The following is a 19,877-nucleotide window of genomic DNA, read 5'->3' as shown; positions in this document are numbered from 1 at the left end:
GATAAGATGGGGCCTGATTATTTAAGACCTTGTATGTGAGGAGCAGGATTTTGAATTCAATTCTGGATTTAACAGGAAGCCAATGAAGGGAAGCCAAAACAGGAGAAATATGCTCTCTCTTTCTAGTCCCTGTCAGTACTCTTGCTGCAGCATTTTGGATTAACTGAAGGTTTTTCAGTGAGTTTTTTGGACATCCTGATAATAATGAATTGCAGTAGTCCAGCCTGGAAGTAATAAATGCATGAACTAGTTTTTCAGCATCACTCTGAGACAGGATATTTCTAATTTTAGAGATGTTGCGCAAATGGAAGAACGCAGTCTTACATATTTGTTTAATATGTGCGTTGAAGGACATATCCTGGTCAAAAATGACTCCAAGGTTCCTCACAGTGTTACTGGAGGCCAAGGTAATGCCATCCAGAGTAAGAATCTGGTTAGATACCATATTTCTAAGCTTTTCAGCGCCGAGTACAATGACCTCAGTTTTATCTGAGTTAAGAAGCAGAAAGTTAGTGGCCATCCAAGTCTTTATGTCTTTAAGACATTCCTGCAGTTTAACTAATTGGTGTGTGTTATCTGGCTTCATGGACAGATAGAGCTGGGTGTCATCTGCATAGCAGTGAAAATGTATGCTATGTCTTCTAATGATGCTGCCTAGGGGAAGCATGTATAATGTAAACAGAATTGGTCCTAGCACTGAACCCTGTGGAACTCCATAATTAACCTCAGTGTGTGAAGAGGACTCTCCATTTACATGCACAAACTGGAGTCTATTAGATAGATATGATACAAACCACTGCAGTGCAATACCTGTAATACCCACAGCATGTTCTAATCGCTCTAATAGGATATTATGGTCAACAGTATCGAATGCTGCACTAAGGTCAAGAAGGACAAGCACAGAGATGAGTCCACTGTCAGAGGCCATAAGAAGATCATTTGTAACCTTCACTAAAGCTGTTTCTGTGCTGTGATGAACTCTGAAACCTGACTGAAACTCTTCAAATAAACCATTCCTCTGCAGATGATCTGTTAGCTGTTTGACAACTACTCTTTCAAGGATTTTTGATATGAAAGGAAGGTTGGAGATTGGCCTATAATTAGCTAAGACTGCTGGGTCTAGAGATGGCTTTTTGAGTAAAGGTTTAACTGCAGCCACCTTGAAGGCCTGTGGTACATAGCCGATTATTAGAGATAGGTTGATCATATATAAGATCGAAGAATTAATCAATGGCAGGACTTCTTTGAGCAGTTTTGTAGGAATGGGGTCTAAAAGACACGTTGATGGTTTGGAGGAAGTAATTATTGAAGTTAACTCAGAAAGATCGATTGGAAAAAAAGAGTCTAACTTAACATCAATGGAACTAAGAGTAGCTGTAGATAATATTACATCTGTGGGATGATTATTGGTAATTTTTTCTCTAATGATAAAAATTTTATTTGTGAAGAAGTTCATGAAGTCATCACTAGTTAACGTTAAAGGGATGGTTGGCTCAAAAGAGCTCTGACTTTTTGTCAGCCTGGCTACAGTGCTGAAGAGAAACCTGGGGTTGTTCTTATTTTCTTCAATTAGTGATGAGTAGTAAGCTGTTCTGGCTTTGCGGAGGGCTTTCTTATAAAGCAACAAACTATTTCTCCAGGCTAAATGATGATCCTCTAAATTTGTGACACGCCATTTCCTCTCCAGATTACGAGTCATCTGCTTTAGGGTACGTGTTTGAGAATTATACCACGGGGTCAGGTACTTCTGATTAGAGACCTTAGTTTTCACTGGAGCTACAGTATCCAGAGTCGTACGTAGTGAGGAGGTGAAATTATTAACAAGATAATCGACCTCTGTTGGGGTAACGTTCAGATAGCTGCTCTGCTCTGTGTTGGTACAGGGCATTGACGATGATAACAGTGGCTGGATTATATTCTTAAACTTAGTTACAGCGCTTTCAGAAAGACATCTACTTTGATAAAGTCCACTCTCCACTGCTGCGTAATCAATTATTGTAAATGTAAATGTTATCAAGAAATGATCAGACAGGAGAGGGTTTTCAGGAAACACTGTTAAATGTTCAGTTTCTATGCCGTATGTTAAAACAAGATCTAGAGTGTGATTAAAGTGGTGGGTGGGTTCTTTTACATTTTGAGAGAAACCAATTGAGTCTAACAACAGATTAAATGCCATGTTGAGGCTGTCATTTTTAGCATCAACATGGATGTTAAAATCACCCACAATAATTATTTTATCTGAGCTCAGAACTAAATTAGATATAAAGTCTGAGAAATCAGACAGAAACTCTGTGTAAGGCCCAGGTGGACGATAGATGATAACAAGTAAGACTGGTTTCTGAGTTTCACAGCTGGGGTGGACAATGCTAAGCATCAGGCTTTCAAATGAATTAAAAGTCTGTCTTGGTCTTTCATTAATTAATAGACAGGTGTGAAAAATTGCAGCCACACCGCCCCCTCGACCTGTGCTTCGAGATTTCTGGTAGTTAGAATGACTCGGGGGTGTTGATTCATTTAAACTAACATAATCATCCTGCTGCAACCAGGTTTCTGTAAGGCAGAGTAAATCAATTTGTTGATCAATTATTAAGTCATGTACTAACAGAGACTTGGAGGAGAGAGACCTAATATTTAATAATCCACATTTCACTGTTTTACTCTTTGGTTCAGATGTGGATACTGTATTGTTCTTTCTTTGTAAATGTTTAAGTTGTTTGTTGCTGGTTTTTAGTTTGTTTTTTGTCTTTTTGGAAGCAGACACAGTCTCTATGGAGATGGGTTTTTGGGGGGGTAGCAGGAGGAGAGAAGCTGCAGAGAGGCGTGTAAGACTGCAACTCTGCTTCCTGGTCCCAACTCTGGATAGTCATGTTTTGAGGGGTTTAATAAATTTGTTGATATTTCTAGAAATGAGAGCTGCTCCATCCAAAGTGGGATGGATGCCATCTCTCCTAACAAGACCAGGTTTCCTCCAGAAGGTTTGCCAATTATCTATGAAGCCCACATCGTTTCTGGGACACCACTCAGACAGCCAGCAATTTAAGGAGAACATGCGGCTAAACATGTCACTCCTGGTCTGATTGGGGAGGGGACCAGAGAAAACTACAGAGTCCGACATTGTTTTGGCAAAGTTGCACACCGATTCAATATTGATTTTAGTGACCTCCGATTGGCGTAACCGGGTGTCATTACTGCCGACGTGAATTATGATTTTATTGAATTTACGTTTACCCTTAGCCAGCAGTTTTAAATTTCCTTCAATGTCGCCTGCTCTGGCCCCTGGAAGACAATTGACTATGGTTGCCGGTGTCTCTAGCTTCACATGTCTGAGAACAGAATCACCAATTACCAGAGTTTGACCCCCGGCGGGTGTGTCGCCGAGTGGGGAAAAACGGTTAGACACATGAACGGGTTGGTGGTGTACCTGGGGCTTCTGTTTAGGACTACGCTTCCTCCTCACCGTTACCCAGCCCTCTTTCCCCAGCTGCTTGGGGTCTGCCGGGGAACAGCTAGCGGGGTCTACGCTATCTTCGGCTGCACCAGCTACAGGGGCCTGGCTAGCTAAGGGTGAGAGCAGGGTGCAAAGCCGAGTCTCCAGATCAGTAATCCTGGCCTCCAGAGCTGCAAATATGCTACATTTGTTACAGATATCATTACTGCTAAAGGAGGCCGAGGAGTAACTAAACATCTGACACAATGAGCAAGAAAGTGCAGAAGGGACAGGTGAAGTAGCCATGGTGCTAACGGGTCGGCTACGAGCTAAGCTAGCGAAACAGTACAGAGACAGTGAGTGAATACTTTGGCTATAAATTAGGTAGTGAGTACACAGAAAGTGTGCTTCGGATGAAGCACGTGAAGATTATTATACTGTGAAAAAAAAGAATGTATTTAAAAGTTGTTAATTAAACTGCTAAGCAAATAAGCTACTCAGAAACACCACTGTGTTTGAGCAGGAACAGGAAGCGATACTATACCACAGAGCGAGCGAACACCAAGTGGATTTAAAAACGATAGTGCCACTGAGTCTTTGATTTTATTTATTTTCTGCTGTGTTTTACTTGCATCTATTTGAAAGCGTGAGTGTAAACACAAAAAATATTCTATATGCTGGAATATGGAGAAAATATGTATAAATGTTAAACAAATTTCTTCAGGTCAAAGACTGTTATAATTTAATTTTTGCTTGATGCAATGCATAAAGTTAAAAGATTAACAAAAGCTTCAAGAAGAGACTTGATTACATTTTATATGATGGATTATGCAGAAAAAGTAGAATTGGGCTGAAAGCTCGATTGCTTTATTACCTATTCAGGTTGTGTATCATGTTTTTTGAAAAAGTAACTAAGTAACTAATTACTTTTCAAAATAAGTAATCAGTTAAGTAACTGGATTACTTTTTTTGAGAAGTAATCAGTAATTAGTTACTAATTACTTTTTCAAGTAACTTGATCAACACTGCTGTGCAGTGATGTAATGCAGGTTTTAGCTCTGTGACTGTGGAGGAACTCTCCTAAGCAAACATTGCTGAGCATGTTTTTAATCTTAGTGTCAGAGCAAGTCTACACCAGAGAGTCTGAAGGTTTGTGATGACCACAGTCTGGGGCTTTATGGCTATAAAGCTTATCGATCTGCTCAAGTAGGCAAAGGTGGACCAGAGAAATGTGGTCCATGTAACAACCTCTCTTCAAGAAGAGAGGTTGTTACATGGTGTGTCTCGCGAACAGAAGGTCAACTATTCAGTTGACCTTCTGTTCGTGAGTTAGTGTAGAAGTCAGTACCCAGAAAAAGATGTGTGATTCATTATATGTTGCTTCAGGAAGAAAAAACAAGTGCCAGTATAGACTTAACCTGATCAATGAGAGGTTAAAACTCATCACATGCAATTGTAAGGCTATACAATCATAATAGATATTTTTCTAGTCTATTTAACACATCTATCCAGAGGTGATGTTTAATAGGATGACTGTTACTATGCAGGAAATTGGTACGTAGCTCAAATGTCTCACATTTTCAATACCTCCCATTCAGTTTGTTTAAAGGACTTTTGCAGCACTGTCTCATCAGCAGAGGTAGGAAGTAACAAAGTACAAACACTTAGTTACTGTAGTTATTCTGGTATCTGTACTTTACTTGAGTATTTCTTTTTCTTTCTGTAGTTCACAGTAAGAGATATGAAAGAGAGCCATCTTCACTCAGCAATAGAGAAGGATGTAGGAAGAAAGGTTAGATTTAATGGTAAGGATTGCTCAGTGATGCTTGATAAACTGCGAATTTAAATTTTACACGTGATGTCATCATTTTAATGACATATTGGATTTGTATGTGATGTGTTTTGATAAATGATGTATTTTCATTTTATGAAATGTCCTGCAAAAAACTAAGATATACAAACTTGTGTTCTTCAAATGTTGCATGAAAATGTGAGTAGTTTTGTCCAGGATACAAGATTTAAACAACTTCACATTTAAATGCTATTTAGTACTTAATAAAAATTTGCATGCCTAAGATTGAAACCTTACAGTCCATCATCTACAGCAAAGAGCAGGGACCAGACTGTGAATGACCAGAGGGAGGATCCCAAGGTTTAAAATTCAGGCTGCGTCGTATTTCAGTAGCACAGCGCGAGCCTCTCCACTCAGCTAGATAGGCTGACCTGCGACCTTTTCGGTCCCCGTGCAGTGAAGAGAAGAGATGGGGTGATTATCTCCAATGAAGTGTGCTGACAAGATGATGAGCAACATTATTACATCTGACATTGCTCGGTTGCTCAGCAGCATGTTCTGACAGCAGATGTCCTGCACCTCATTAACAGAGGCGTTAGTACACGGTTTGTTGTCCTCAAGCGTATTCAGGACACCCTCTGAGGAGCTGAAATTCCCACAGAGGATTTTGTGTGGCCACGATCGCATGTTCACAATTTGAAGATGAAGTAAAGCTCTGAAGGTAGTCCAACAAATAACAGCTATAGTGAATGAGAACGGTAAAAAGTGCTCATCAGTGTTATGGTTACCATCAGCTCTGAATCTGTGCAGCACCTTGTATTCTCACTGCTCCTGAGACCTCTGAGCTGTCATCGTAATTGAAAATGACAAGTTAGTCACTCAGATAATTAAATTTCAGCCGCAACACTGGCAATGAGAAACATGAAGGAGAACCCTCCAATATTGGCAATCAGTTATTTTCTCAAGTGTCCAATTACAGAATCATAACTTCACCAAAAACTAATGTCTACAAAGATAACCAGTGTTTCCTGACAATAAAAGCAACTCCTAAGGGAAAACATCATCAAGTCCTTTAGTGATTATAATCAATCTCGTTTATCTTCTTCTTTCAGGTGCTCTTTTTGTGTGTCACTCCAGTGGATCATCATACCTCTAGCGTCCTCCTCTGTCACTACAACCCTCTGCATGTCCTCCTTCACTACATCCTGTACATGTCCAAATCATCTCAGTCTTCCATCTGAAACTGAGCTGTCCCTCTAATGCATTCATTTCTAATCCTGTCCGTTGTGGTCACTCCCAATGACTAATAATGACATCTGCAACTCTACTGCCACCTCCTTTTGTGTCACTGCCACTGCCTCATAATCATACATCGCAGCAGGTCTTTCCTTTCAAGCTTGCTGCTATCCTTCTGTTTCAAATCACCCCTAACACTCATCTCCACCCACTGCAGATAGACTCTCTTGTGCATCATTGCTTGGGATGGTTGACGCTCTGTTCTTATCTGCCTAAACCCTGATCTCAGTACAAATCACAGTGTCATCCGCAGACATCATAGTCCACATAGACTCCTGTCTGGCTTCATTTGTCGGCCTATTTATCACCATCGTAAACCATAAAAGGTTTAGAGCTCATCCCAGATGTAATCCCCCTCCTGTGCATCTTCACTGACACTCCTGACTTCTTCATGCAGTATCACAGTTCCATGGCACACTATCATATACTTTCTCTAGATCCATGGAGACACAGTGCAACTGCTTCTGATCGTCTCTATTCTTCTCCATCAACACTGTCAAAGCAAACGTCACATCTGTAGTACTCTTACTCAGCATGAAGCCACACTGACGCTCACTGATCATCGCCTAGCTTCACCAACTCTTTTTTTTTTCCTGTAGATCTATGTCATGGCTCATAGGCTTTATGCCTCTGACCATCACCTTTCCAGTCTTCATCCTCTTCATAGCTGCCCTCTCTTCCTCCTTAATAATCCCTTTACTTCCTAATTCACTAACTGTCTCACTGGGAAATAATAATAATGATGATAATAATAAATAATGATGATTTGGTTTTTAGCTGCTTTTAAGCTTTTCAGCTTTCTGGTATGGTGCATGTCTTGCAGTGGCACACATATAGAACAGAACAGTTTCTTTGTTTTTTACTGCCATTGACCACTTTAGATGCCTGCTGTGAAAAATGGCTATTCTTGGCTAGTCCTTTTTGTCCTCCGTGGAAATATTTGCATTCTTTATGTTTTCTCGCTTGTATTCTTTCCTTTAATTTGTCAACTGTCACTATGCTCTGCTACTGGAAAACATATTCTCAGGGGGTTAGATGAAATAGTTTAGTGGCAGAGCTAATGATATGATCTTGTTAGTAGCTGAGAATAGACATAGACGCAGCATTATCTTACTTTAAGTCGTTTTAAATAAATATGATTGGTAGGGGAAGGAAGCTGCTGGGAGCTTACTTCCTGGAAACTGAGGTTACAATTCACAGAGGAGAACTGGAGATTGAAAAATGTTGCCTGGTTTGATGAGTCTTGATTTCTACATTCAGATGGTAGGATCAGAATTTGGAGTGAACAACTTGGACACATTTTGTCTTTTATCAACGGTTCATGTTGCTGGTGATAGTAGTGTAATGGCACAGGGGATGCTTTCTTTGCACACTTTCGGACCCTTAGTATCAACTCGTTTAAACACCACAGCCTACCTGAGTATTGTTGCTGGCCGTGTCCTTCCTTTTGTTGTGTGCCCATCTACTGATGGCTGCTTCCAAGCAGGTTAACACACCATGTCACAAAGCTCAGATCATCTCAAACTGGTTTCTTGAACGTGACACTGAGTTCACCGTACTCAAATGAACTCAGCTCGACCGTCACCAGATCTCAATCCAACAGAGCACCTTTGGGATGTGGTGCAACGGAAAATTCACCATGGATGTGCAGCCGACAAATCTGCAGCAAGTGTGTGACACTGTCATGTCAATATGGACTGAAAGGAGGAACGTTTCCACCAACCCAGTACTAGCGGCGTGTACCTAATAAAGTGGCAGGTGTCTGTATTGTAATGCAGTCATCAGTTATTTCTAATAAGATATGTCTAGTCTTGTGAACGTAGTGCAGACAAGCATAGGCAGATATAACGGATAAAAAGATGCAAAATAAAATTTCTTTGACATTTTTTGCATTTTTTACCAGCATATATCAAAGAGCTTTTAAATTATGACACAGGAGCAGACCCACCAATAATAAATACAGTGCCTAATAAAGTGGCCCGTGAGTGTATTTTTAAAAAAAAGGCTTATATCACAAAAAAGTAGTTCCATTTAAAAAAAAAGTTGTATGCAAAGTTTGGTGTCTTCTGCTATTTTGGTTCCAATCTGTGTCACATTCATCATATTCCAAGGTTAACCACTATCTGCTGCTCACTACCCTTCGAGCAGCTTGCCAGTTTAATCCAGATGAAAATATTTTGTTAGCATCCGCAGCTAAAAGAAACTCAAACATTCTGTGTAATAAAAGCTTTGGCGTACGAAATGTAATCACAGCAATTTCAAACAGTTGGCAGCTGAGGCAGAACCAGACTGGCAGGAATTTGTAAACCCTTTTTCCTCTGTACCGATAAAGAAAACCTGACAGTTTGCAAAGAGTATTTTGTTTGCTTCAATCTGCTATCAGATTTCCATGATTTCTGTTGCACATATGGTGAGGTTATATTTTCATTTTCAGTTATTGTGATAGTAGCCAACTCTAAGACCACATCAGCTAGGACACATGCATATAATACAAGAGAAAATCTGAGTTTCTCATTGTGAACTTAGTTATTTGCTTTAATTAACAGGCTGAGCAATTCAAAGCATTTTAAAGATGTTCTTCAGGATTTTCTTTGCCTTTGCTTCGGCTCATTTGGGTGAAGGTTGGCAACCAAGGTTAGAATCTTCTTGATTATTTGCTTTATAAATAATAACGATACATAAAGGATATCATAAAGCTACGTTATCTGGCTGGTGGTGAGGACAGCTCTACTCTAAGCTTGCCTGTCTTTGTCACACGCTGTTTAGAAGTCTTGGCTTTCCAAACAAACACAACATCAGATGAAATAAGGTCCATCTTCACAACACCCTGCAGATCCTCTGGCTTCAGGATTAGCCGAGACACACATTCAGCTGCTGTTAAGGGGTCAGCAGAGGCTGGGTTTGAATCGTGAGGCACGATGCTAGGACAGAAATTCTCTGCAAGTGAGTGGTTGTTGGTCAGATGTGGTTGTTTGCTGAATTCTGGACTGAATACAGGATCATCTGTGGCCACATGACCTGTTACCATGATATGTCTTCAATGCTCAGTGATCTCGTCTTGACGCTCATCTCAAAGATTCTGACGTGCGGGGAGGGCAGCAAAGGTGAAAGTCTATTCAACCAGAAGACATCGTGACATTTCAATAAAGAGACCCTTCAGTGACTCTGAAGAGGGAGAATAGCTCACATGTCCTTTTGGCACCTCTAACATTTAGATTAATTTGAGGAGGCTGCTGTTGAAATGGACTGTGTTTGTCTTGCTTCGGTCATTTCCGGATATTTGCTGATGCCATATTTAATGCTACGGTTCACACCGTTTCCCATCTTACAGCCTCAGCAAATTACAATTATGTTGGGAAATTTTTGGACATTGTTATACCCAGTAAAAAGGTTAGGGTTACACATTATAAATTAATTTATTTCAGTAGTGTGTGTGTGTGTGTGTGTGTTGTGTGTTGTATGTCTGGAACATGTGGACCATCACCAAATAACACCTTTCTTTGCCAGACCTCCACTGCAGCTGTTCTCAGGTATTCCTTCCTCCAGTTAGTTTTTTCCTGTATGCTCCTTTGGGTTGGAGGTGACTGAGAGAGCCTTTTGCTGAATATTCCACCTCTACCTTCAAAGAGTCCTGCACTGCTTTCAAGGTGTCCTGCGGTTCTTTGTCCAGCTGTACTGAAGAGATCTCCCTTTAAACTTTCCAGCATTTGGCTGAATCTCAGCATAAAGTTGAGCACTCAGAATTCTTCCTGCTGCTTCTGGCTCCAACATGTCTTGCAAATTATGTTATGTGCTTCAGAGCTTTATCCTTACTTAAAGTAATACTCAAACAGATTTATGTTTGTGTCATTCATCTGGAGTGAGGTTTTTTCTGTGACCGCTTCAATTTTCATAGACTTGGAGAGTTGGCAGGATATTCTGAAGAGGTCCTTGAGATCTTTCATGTTGTTGTGCATTTTGTTTTTTGTTTCGAATGTACCAAACTGTTGATTTAGACTAATATTGCAATATTTTTTTTTAGAGAATTTGTTTGGTTTTTGCAGCCTGACCCACAGTTAGAGCACTTTTGTTAGCATGTTGTGGGTTCAGAGCAAGAGCTTCCAAATTCAAATGCCAGGAATATCTGCCTAAGCAAATAAAATTTGCTTTGTTATAAGCAAATAAAAAAGAACTGGCCCACATATTTTCATAAAATAGCTGTTAAGTCATCGATCCAATCACCTTTCACTCTGTTTAAAAATTAAAGAGCGAGAGGTGTGGAAGGACTTTGTGGTGTACCTTTAGTGGTCCTGCTTCAAACAAGCTGCAAGTCTGTGACTTGCTTTCAAAGGCTGAGCTATGATGACACCAAGTGGACAAAGTTGTTAACACCAGCTGGATACAGTATTTGTGGTTTGGTAGAGGCTCAGTTAACATAGCTGCAAAGAGGGAAGTTTTTCTCTTCCTTTTAAAGCATTGATATATTTGCGTCATTGGCCTCATTTACAAGACCAATGCATATGTTGTTTATTTGGTGAGCTGTTTGGTTCAGACAGAGTTGGATTGCCCAAACTCCTCCCACAACATCTGGGTGCAACATGCCTAGCCAGATGAGCCATCTCGACTCCTGTCACCTATTCATCGTTTTTCTTTCCCCCCCCTTTCCCCTACTGTCCTCACGCATTCTTTTCCACTTTCTATGCTCTCATCTGTGTCTCCTTACCCCTTCTTTCCTTTTACTACCTCTGGCTTAGAGCAGTCCAAATCTCTTTTTGTCTGAAGTTATAAAGAAAGAAATCATAAAGCAGAAGCATGTTTTCTGAACATGGGCTAAACTACATATTTATATACAAACTAGTGTTGAAACTGTTTGGGGAATGAAAAGAAAGAAAAGAGTGTGAGATAACTTCACTCAGAGATGGACAACGATAAGAGAAAGACAGGAGAAGATAAGAAGAAGAGAGGTTGCTTTCAAAGGTAAGGGCTGCTCGTGGCATTTGATAAACTGGAACTTTATATTTTATGTGTTATTCAAAGGTTGCATGAAAACGCCCAGCAGTTTAGTGCTTGATTAACAGCTTAGCTTACAGTAATTTGGTTAATTTAAGTAAAGAACAGTGTTTTGGACTGCTGCAGAGCAGCTGTGGCGTTCATGGTCAGTTATGATGTTTAGATCTATTCAACCTTTATACCAAAGGAATAACCGTCTAGTGTAGAGACAGTATAAACAGTATACTGTCAGTGAAGGGAATAGAATTTAGCCAGATAGCTCACGAGACATGTGCTTGCATCTCGTTGTGTATAACTACAAAGAGCAGTAAAGCTCAGAGCAGCAGCGCTTAGCATAGATCAGCCGATCAGAGTTCCTGTGTACTAATATTATTTTATTATTACATTAATGTAGCACCAGGTTCAGTTAGCTTTGCACAAAAATAGCTAAGAGATGCATATTTCAAAGACCTACCTTCTTACTTTGCGTGCACGCCAGACTTTTTCACTTTTACTCGAGTAAAGAAGATGAGTCCGTACTTCAACTTTTACCATAGTATTTTTAACACAAGTATTTGTACTTCTACATAAGTAAAGAATGTCTGCACTTTTGTCATCTCTGCTGGTAGACAAACGTTTGGTCTCTGCTTTAAATGACAGTATAGCTTTCCCTTGTTTCCAACTGTGTGTGCTGAGCTACATTAAGGCTGCTTACACTGCCAATCTTACTCCAGAAATCAAGCAAGCACAACACCTACCATTAAATCACAGCCACATCTTGCCAGACACGTGGTTGCTGTCCAATCACAGTGCGCTGCTGTGTCAGAGGTTTGAACGCTGGAATATCTTACATGTTACCTAAAACAGCCCGCTTGTCCTGTTCAGAAAACTATAAATCTCGGGCAAGTGCCTTTGCAACAGTACTTCTATGAAACCTCTATATAACAGTAGGTATGTAACGGCCTGCAATAATAAGAAAAACAGTACACAGTGGGATTTTACAGACAGAGCCACTAACATTCCTTCGGGATCTGTTTTAGCTTATTGTTCTTTCAGAGCTTTATCCCTTGTTCCTGAGAAACCAGCTACCCCTGGATCTTAGTCCAGACATTTCCCCGAGGGATTCAGGGCAGCATCTCATTTGTATGTGACTTACGTGTATTACAGCAGCAAAAGCAACAGCAATGTGTGCTGAATCCTCTGGGTTTAGGTTAAGAGAGAGTTTGGAGTCTTAGCTTGCGACAGACAGGCGCAGGCACCCCCTCTTCATTCCAGTCCACATTTCATTATGACAGGAATCTTAAATCACATGAAGACTTCAGGGACTATCCAACAGGAGGGATGAGTGGTGGTGGTGGGGGGATCTGGATATGATCAGAGGAAATGCTTTGTATGTCTGAAAGAAATAATTTACGCTCAGGTCTGGGGGATACATTACTAGTACTTAAACTAGTCTTGCGATTTGTAGCATTGTCATGGTTTCTTTTCCAGATCTAATATTTTCCTGATAATTTCCCAGTAGTTTGCACTGAAGTTTCCTGGAACAGCTATGTGGGTTTTTTTTTTTAATTTATTGGTGCTACAGAAAAACAGAGACACACTAATTCAGTTAAGACCACTATAGTCCAAAAGAAGATCATCATTTCCATACACTAATTAGTTTTTTTCTGGGACTTCTATGACCTTCCAAGTGGGAGAGCAGCTGCAAGACAGCATGCACGGGAGCAGCACGGCTTGACACGGGTTGCAAAGCAGGCTGCAGATGTGTGGCAACTGTAGAAGCTAAAGCAAAGCATGAAGGTGGTAATGGTGCATGATTAGGAAAACACAGTTTTAGTTTTGCTTGTGTAAAATTGAACCTATACATGTCAGCTCTTTTCTTTTGGCTCCTACAGGAAATGTATTCCTACTCTCACCACAGATGGTTTTTAAATTCTAAAAAGGTTTTAAAATTCTTTCACCATATTTAACCACTCAAGGTTTTGCGTCTCATGCAATGAAAATGTGCCTTATAAAGTCAAGCCAGAGGCCGAAAGAATGTGCACAGTTCCACTTCACACATACACGTTACACACATGTGTTTACTGTACTGCACCACACAATCTCTCTCTCTCTCTCTAAGAGGCCCAGGCCCCCTGCTTGGGTGGCAGGAGCCGAGAGAATAAGCAAAGTAAGGCGGAGATAGAGGAATCTGATCAGAAGCCAGATTGGCTCCCTTCCCCAGCCGGACCTCAAGCGTGTAGGACCTTGGCGGGTGGATAGACAGGCGGTTCTGGGACTCGGAGAAGGAAGAGCGGCCAGCTGGAGTGGTAACAGTGTGGTATTGTGAGCTGACTGACTGACTGACGCCTGAGAGGAGCAGAAAAGCAAGCTGCCGGGGTGGCCTCTTTCTGGGCCTCACAGGGCCCCAGCGCACTGATGCACTGCTCGAAGTGGGCCAGTCAGACACAAGAGCACAGTCAAGAGCAATTGGGTGGGTGTGTGCTCAGCACAGATCGAAGACAAAGAAGCATCCAAACAGGGACGCTTGTGTACAGTGAGCTGGAAGAGAAGAGGGGCAGAAGGCTTTGTTGACACTGTTCTAAAACTTCCATTAAAGCAATGATTATCAGCATTGTGGGTGAATCTGATGCTGCAAAACTCAGTTTATTAACAGAGGAAAACACCAACAAAACCATGGCTTAGATTTGGAGATAAAGACTGTGCATTTATTTCCCCTTAAAATGCACCACTGTTTTGTTTTTAAATGAGGCTGTGATTTTCATGGCAAGAACGATCTGTTTCTCTGTAACCAAAATGAAAGAAACGATTATCATCACGGGGAGTTTATCAGAAGAGCAAAAGGCCTGTTTGAACAAAAAACCTTCAGAGCAGAAGCAATCGCTCTGCCTGCCAGAGGGAGGCAGTGTTCACATTGCACATGCTTTTACATTCTTCACAGCATCCATTTTCCATCCAATTCTTTGCAGCTTTTAAGAACCAAAATGATCGCCTGCCACAGAAGCTGAGAGCAAGCAGTTATCTTGTTATTGATGTGGGCACTTTGTAGAGAAAAGGGAGCTGCCACATTCTGTCAGAGAGGACAGCAACACAACACAATAAAAGGGAAGATCTGAGGAAGTCTGAGGAATGTGAAGAATGGGGAGAGTAAAAAAACCTCCTCACAGGATGGACAAGGCTGTGGCTGTGACACACTTAAACCTGAAACACGCCATAAAGCTATTTTTAGGAGTATGTTTAGAGCATTGTGGGAGATGCTGGAATTGCTCAGCACATTATGCACCACAAAAGAGATTTTTATACATTTTAGGTTTCAGGAAAAATCCCAATCAAGCGTGGAAACATTGCACATATGGAGGATAAGCAGACACTTGAGGTTATGGTGTACATCTGTCCTGGCACCTCGTCAGAACATCATCTGGTTACCCATTCTGTTTGCTCTGAAACTGAGCATGCCTTGTATTTATCCTCCCACATGCGGCCTCAGCGGGGAATCCATCAGGTTACAATACAGCAGAGTCTGGAGAACAAAAAAACGTCTTTTAGCTGAGATCTGGGCGAAAGGGGGGAACACATGAGACAGAAGTGAAAACTGAGAGAGAACAGACCACACTGTCGTACGCTCAGTCTTGGTAAATACTTTATATGCAATTGTTTTTGATTTTTGCAAACACTGTATAGAAAACACTTACGGTAACATTTTTTTAAACATTTAAAGCGCGTCTGAGTTTCCAGACAGACATGGCACAGTATAATCTACAGCTTTAGAAACGCTCTCTCCCGTTCTCGTCCTCTGGCCTTGTCCATACTCAGCACTCCCCCAAACACATAAAATCTCTTCCTCACACACACACACGCGCGTGCACACACACATACTCACAGCCACCACTATCAGGCTCTCCACTTATTATTCACAGTAAGCTTTATAATACTGTTTCTGTATTGTATGATGGTTCTCAACATTTTTTCTTTATTACTTAAAATAGCTATCGACATTTATACTGTAATATTTGGGAAGTGATACATTTGTATTTACATAAGCTTATCAGGCAAGAATCAAATACAACATGTGTGTAACATTTGTATAGCTTTACGCAAGTTTGAATATTCTGCTGGAGTCGCCGACTGAAGACCATTTCCAACCGATGGTTTCCAGTCTGTTCAGGACAGTTCAGTTAGAAAAGAAGAAAGAGTTTGGGTTTTTTTTTTTTTCCTCCTGCACAACGGCGCCTCAGTCACTCGGAGAGATGACACAGAGCAGCGGAGACAGCTGGTCACTGGCCGACTGCCTGCGGGGCCAGAGCAGCACCCCCCCTTAGAGCTGTCTGAGAGCACGAGGAGATTACGGGAGACTGGACGTGACTGGAGATGCTGTGAGGTGCTCACAGTATGTCGGACTCATACATTCAGCAGAGGCCAGGAGGTGTAAGTCGTTATATCTCGAATGGCTGTGTTTTAGGGGTCTTACAACCTCAGTGTGACTGGCACATTCAATCACTCGCTCTTATCTTTTTGATTGGTACAAGACAGAGTTGAGTAAACTTGGCAAATGGTCGTAGTACCACATCTGATTTTAAAAGCAGATGCTCTCTTCACTTCCAGCTAATCGTACAATACGAATTGTACTTCCTCGTCTCTTACCTTTTCTTTTTCACGCACACACACACAGTTGCAAGCACTCGCATGTACACCCCATATACACAAAGTACAGAATTGGGAATTACACCGACAAAGAGTAGGATAAAACCTTGCGAGCAGACACGCGGCCACGCATACACACTGGGACCTGGGTAAGAGACCAAACTTATGTGAGAGGAAAGTGAGGCACATAATGTGACAGGCAAAAGAGAGCCTGAATTTTGGTATACTTAAAACAGAAGTCGGATGTGGGTGGTTAAGGTGTCTCGGACGGGGCTGGGCTTTCACTCCAGTGAGAACTTCTAAAAGACATTTAGCACCTATGTTCTCCCAGGTGCCGTACGCGTACTCTGAATCTTTTTTAAGAGACAGAGGCAGTAGCTCTATCGTCTAAATGAATCAACAGCTATGCTCTGTGAATAATATTGAGGGTTCGGACTAAGGTACGATAGCAAAGATATGAGCAGTGCGTAAAGGCCTAGCTTTACTTTCACGTTCTCGTTTGTTGTTGCCAAGGCTGAAGGCATTACGTTCCACATAATCAAACATTTCAAGAATGTATGTGCTCCAACAGTCTCATATAAACTCTGAGTTGGGACGAGACATCTTTCTGCTGAGTCCCTACATGGCAAGAGTGGCAGTAGATTATTCTGACCTGGTGCTAGGAGAATATGGACTTAACTTTGTTTTCTTTGTTTCCTTGATCTAAAGGTTAAGGAACGATAGGCGCTGATAGGGGTTGCAAACGGAAACGTTGAGAGATTCAACTGAGAACAACTACAAAGGTGCCTGTTTGCTGAGTATTTACTCAAAATGGGGCAGCACTTTGCTATTCCTCTATGTAAATATTGTTTCGTAACTTCCTTTACGATAGTTAAAAGCTACTTCACTGTCTTGGGTGTATTGGTTCATATGGTCAGTTCATTTTATTTCATATAGATAACAGAAAAATAGTAAGGGAGAATGAGAGAGAGCAGGTAATCTGTCCATCCTTCCAGTCAGCCCTCACTTTGTTAGGATGGGGATCTTGTGTTTATTGTATTGTGTTTTAGTTCAACCATCGTCTGGGGTAGAGTCTTCGGGGGTGGACGAGTCCTCCGCAAAGTCGTCCGTCGACCCGCTCTTGTGGATGCGGCCGTCGCTACGCATGCTGTGGAAAGTCTTGCGGAAAGCCTCCATCATCGAGTGCGCCAGCTTCTTGGCCTCCAGCTTGCTCTCGCACTCCACAGCGTGGCAGTCCATCTGGAAGGACAGGTCGTCGTTGATCTCCCGGTAGATCCAGGCAAATATGTTGGGTTTGACGCTGTGGTCAGCTGTGCAGTAGGCGATGCGCGCCACCTGGTAGGTGTCCATGGTTACTGATGCCTCTCCGCGCTCGTCCATGTGGTGAAGACGCACCTGAAAGGGCCGGATCTCCAGCAGAGAGCCGCTAGCCGGGCAAGTGCCCTGCTGCTGAGCCAGGGCGCGACGCTCCACCAGACCGACCACCGCCGACTCTGTGCAGCCAGACAGGAACTGCGTCCCAGAGATTGTCACCTTGCCCAGATAGGTCACCTGTAGCAAACAAGATACATAAATCTACAGTGAGACTCTTTTTTTTAATTTACAATGCAATGCTTAACAAATCTAAATATGAAATTGGTTACTAATGAACCGCTGTGCTTTAATCTTTAGTTAAACATAAAAGGTGTAAACTAAGCAACAGTGGGACAAGGTTGGATCCCTGAGGAACACCACAAATAAGTGGGCATAGGATAATCTTTTTTCATGTTATAATTACATCATATTTCAGTATCTATAAAAGAGCATCCACCCATTCAGCTCATGTAAACATCTGCAAGTCACTGCTGAGTCACTCTGTAACTGAATGTGATCTGAATGATCACAGCAAAACGAGCCTTCGTCGTCGTCAAAATAATCACTGTGAAAAGCTCCAGTTCATTTTGATTTGTTAGTCACCTCACACAATTTCAATACTATCATTGCTGAAAGGGAGCTAACGTAGAAGAAAATATGCCTTTACATTTTAAGGATTGATATGCTTCAAAACCAGGGTGCTTCACGTCTATCTGTGCAGAGAATGACGCTCTTTACGATCAGATCAAAGTGATAAGGTTTTTTGATGGTACTGAATGGTGTTTGATGTGTTATCTGTTGTACCAATGACAAAAAACACTACATTTAACTGTGGCTGCAACATGTATTATGGAATACCATAGTAATGACACTGCATACCGGGAGAGTGATAGACTGAGGAGATGGAGAGAGATAAGGTGGGAGAGGTAAGAAGCGAACAAAGCTGGAGTTTTTTGGGGGGAGTGTGGCCAGTTCAAGAGCAGCCCAGAAATAATGGCTGACTTGTGCACTTCTCTACATGCTGTTCTTTATGGCTTTACAAAAATACACAGAGGAGATGCCTGCTATGAGTCAAACACTCAAAGAGTTTTCCCCCCTGCCTGTTTATTCGGGGGCAGGGGAATTCTCTGAACCCTTTAAGAGTTCGCTGAGGCTGGCTTGCATGCAGTGCATATTTAAAATATAGCTCCAGATAGCATGTGAGCAACAATAAAAGCAAATTCTAAAGGAAAGGAAAGTGTATCAATCATATCAACATTTATGAATTTATGAATTGTAATGTGTGTTGAATGTGAACATTTCTGGCACAATGCACAACACTCGAATGTCAAACCAGACAGTGATCTTGATAAAACTATTCCCAAAGAAATTCCAGTCAAATATCCATCCTCAGATCTATTCTGATAACAAAAAAGTCATCCAACAGATATCCATGCCAGACTGACAAAAACACAGAAAATGACACAAAGCAGAGGCCCGGGCCATGGTTTATTTAATCATATAATTTAACTGCTTCCATTTTGTTTAGTCTGGACCAGTCGAGTCTACCTGCGCTGGTTCACTGCTACTTTTGACTGCATGGGACTCTTCAGCGTAAGCGTTGAGGATAGACAGGCCAAGCTTAGGGCAATTACCATAAAGCTGGAAAACTGAAAAGCTGGACCTGGACCAAAAAGCTTGGGGGACACAATTATGAAATTTATGTATCATTAATTGAGCCCAAACGACACAGGAGTTTTCGACTGATACGATATCTGGTGATAAAAAAGGTCAGATATGGACATATATTCAACACAAAACACATTTTAGGTGCCGTTATTTAACTTTTTTGAGTCTGTCTGACTCCACTCAGATCAGCTGGTTGTGTTTGTGGCATTCCAAACACTGTTGCCAGCAAGGAAGTTGCAGATTGCCCTCTGGTGGACCAACTATGCGACTTCGACAATTATAACTTGCTTGAAGGGTGTTTCTCCCGTCTCCTCTTTCCTTTTTAAATTTATATTTAGTGGATTTTACAAAGGCCAATGCCACGAGACCCTTTGTTTTGTTTAATTCATGTATAAACAGAAATGTAGTAATTACAACAGAGAGTTGTAGTTGATGTGTTTACAGCAGCCTTAGATCTGTACTTAAAATGCTGAAAATGTTTGTTCAACATTCAGACTCATTTTGTGACTTTGATTCACTGCCATATGAAACATTCCTGACCAGAAAAATTAAGTTTCAGTGGTTGAACATTATGCTTGATTCATTTCTGAATTCTCAGAATTCTAAAATGTGAAATTTAAAGTATTATTTGCTTTAGTGGTCTAAAGAATGTGTACACATAGATGTAGAAGTGCAGTAGTACCATTCTTTTAATCTTGTAAAAAGTTTAAAACAGTAAAGCACAGAAAAGGC

At 41.3% G+C, this 19,877-nt stretch overlaps 1 protein-coding gene across 1 annotated transcript in view; it reads right to left on the bottom strand.

Moving 5' to 3' along the window:
• Positions 1-15,112: 15,112 nt before the first annotated feature.
• pid1 (phosphotyrosine interaction domain containing 1) overlaps positions 15,113-19,877 on the bottom strand; it is a 30,987-nt gene continuing 26,222 nt past the window's right edge. The window contains exon 3 of the mRNA XM_006799902.3: positions 15,113-17,675. Within this exon, the coding sequence (XP_006799965.1) occupies positions 17,175-17,675 (501 nt within the window). The 3' untranslated portion in view covers positions 15,113-17,174. The remainder of the gene's footprint in view (positions 17,676-19,877) is intronic.

This window comes from Neolamprologus brichardi, chromosome 14, assembly GCF_056152115.1.
Source record: "Neolamprologus brichardi isolate AB-2024 chromosome 14, ASM5615211v1, whole genome shotgun sequence".
Taxonomy (NCBI): Eukaryota; Metazoa; Chordata; class Actinopteri; order Cichliformes; family Cichlidae; genus Neolamprologus; species Neolamprologus brichardi.
This window is presented reverse-complemented; position numbering and strand designations above follow the sequence as displayed.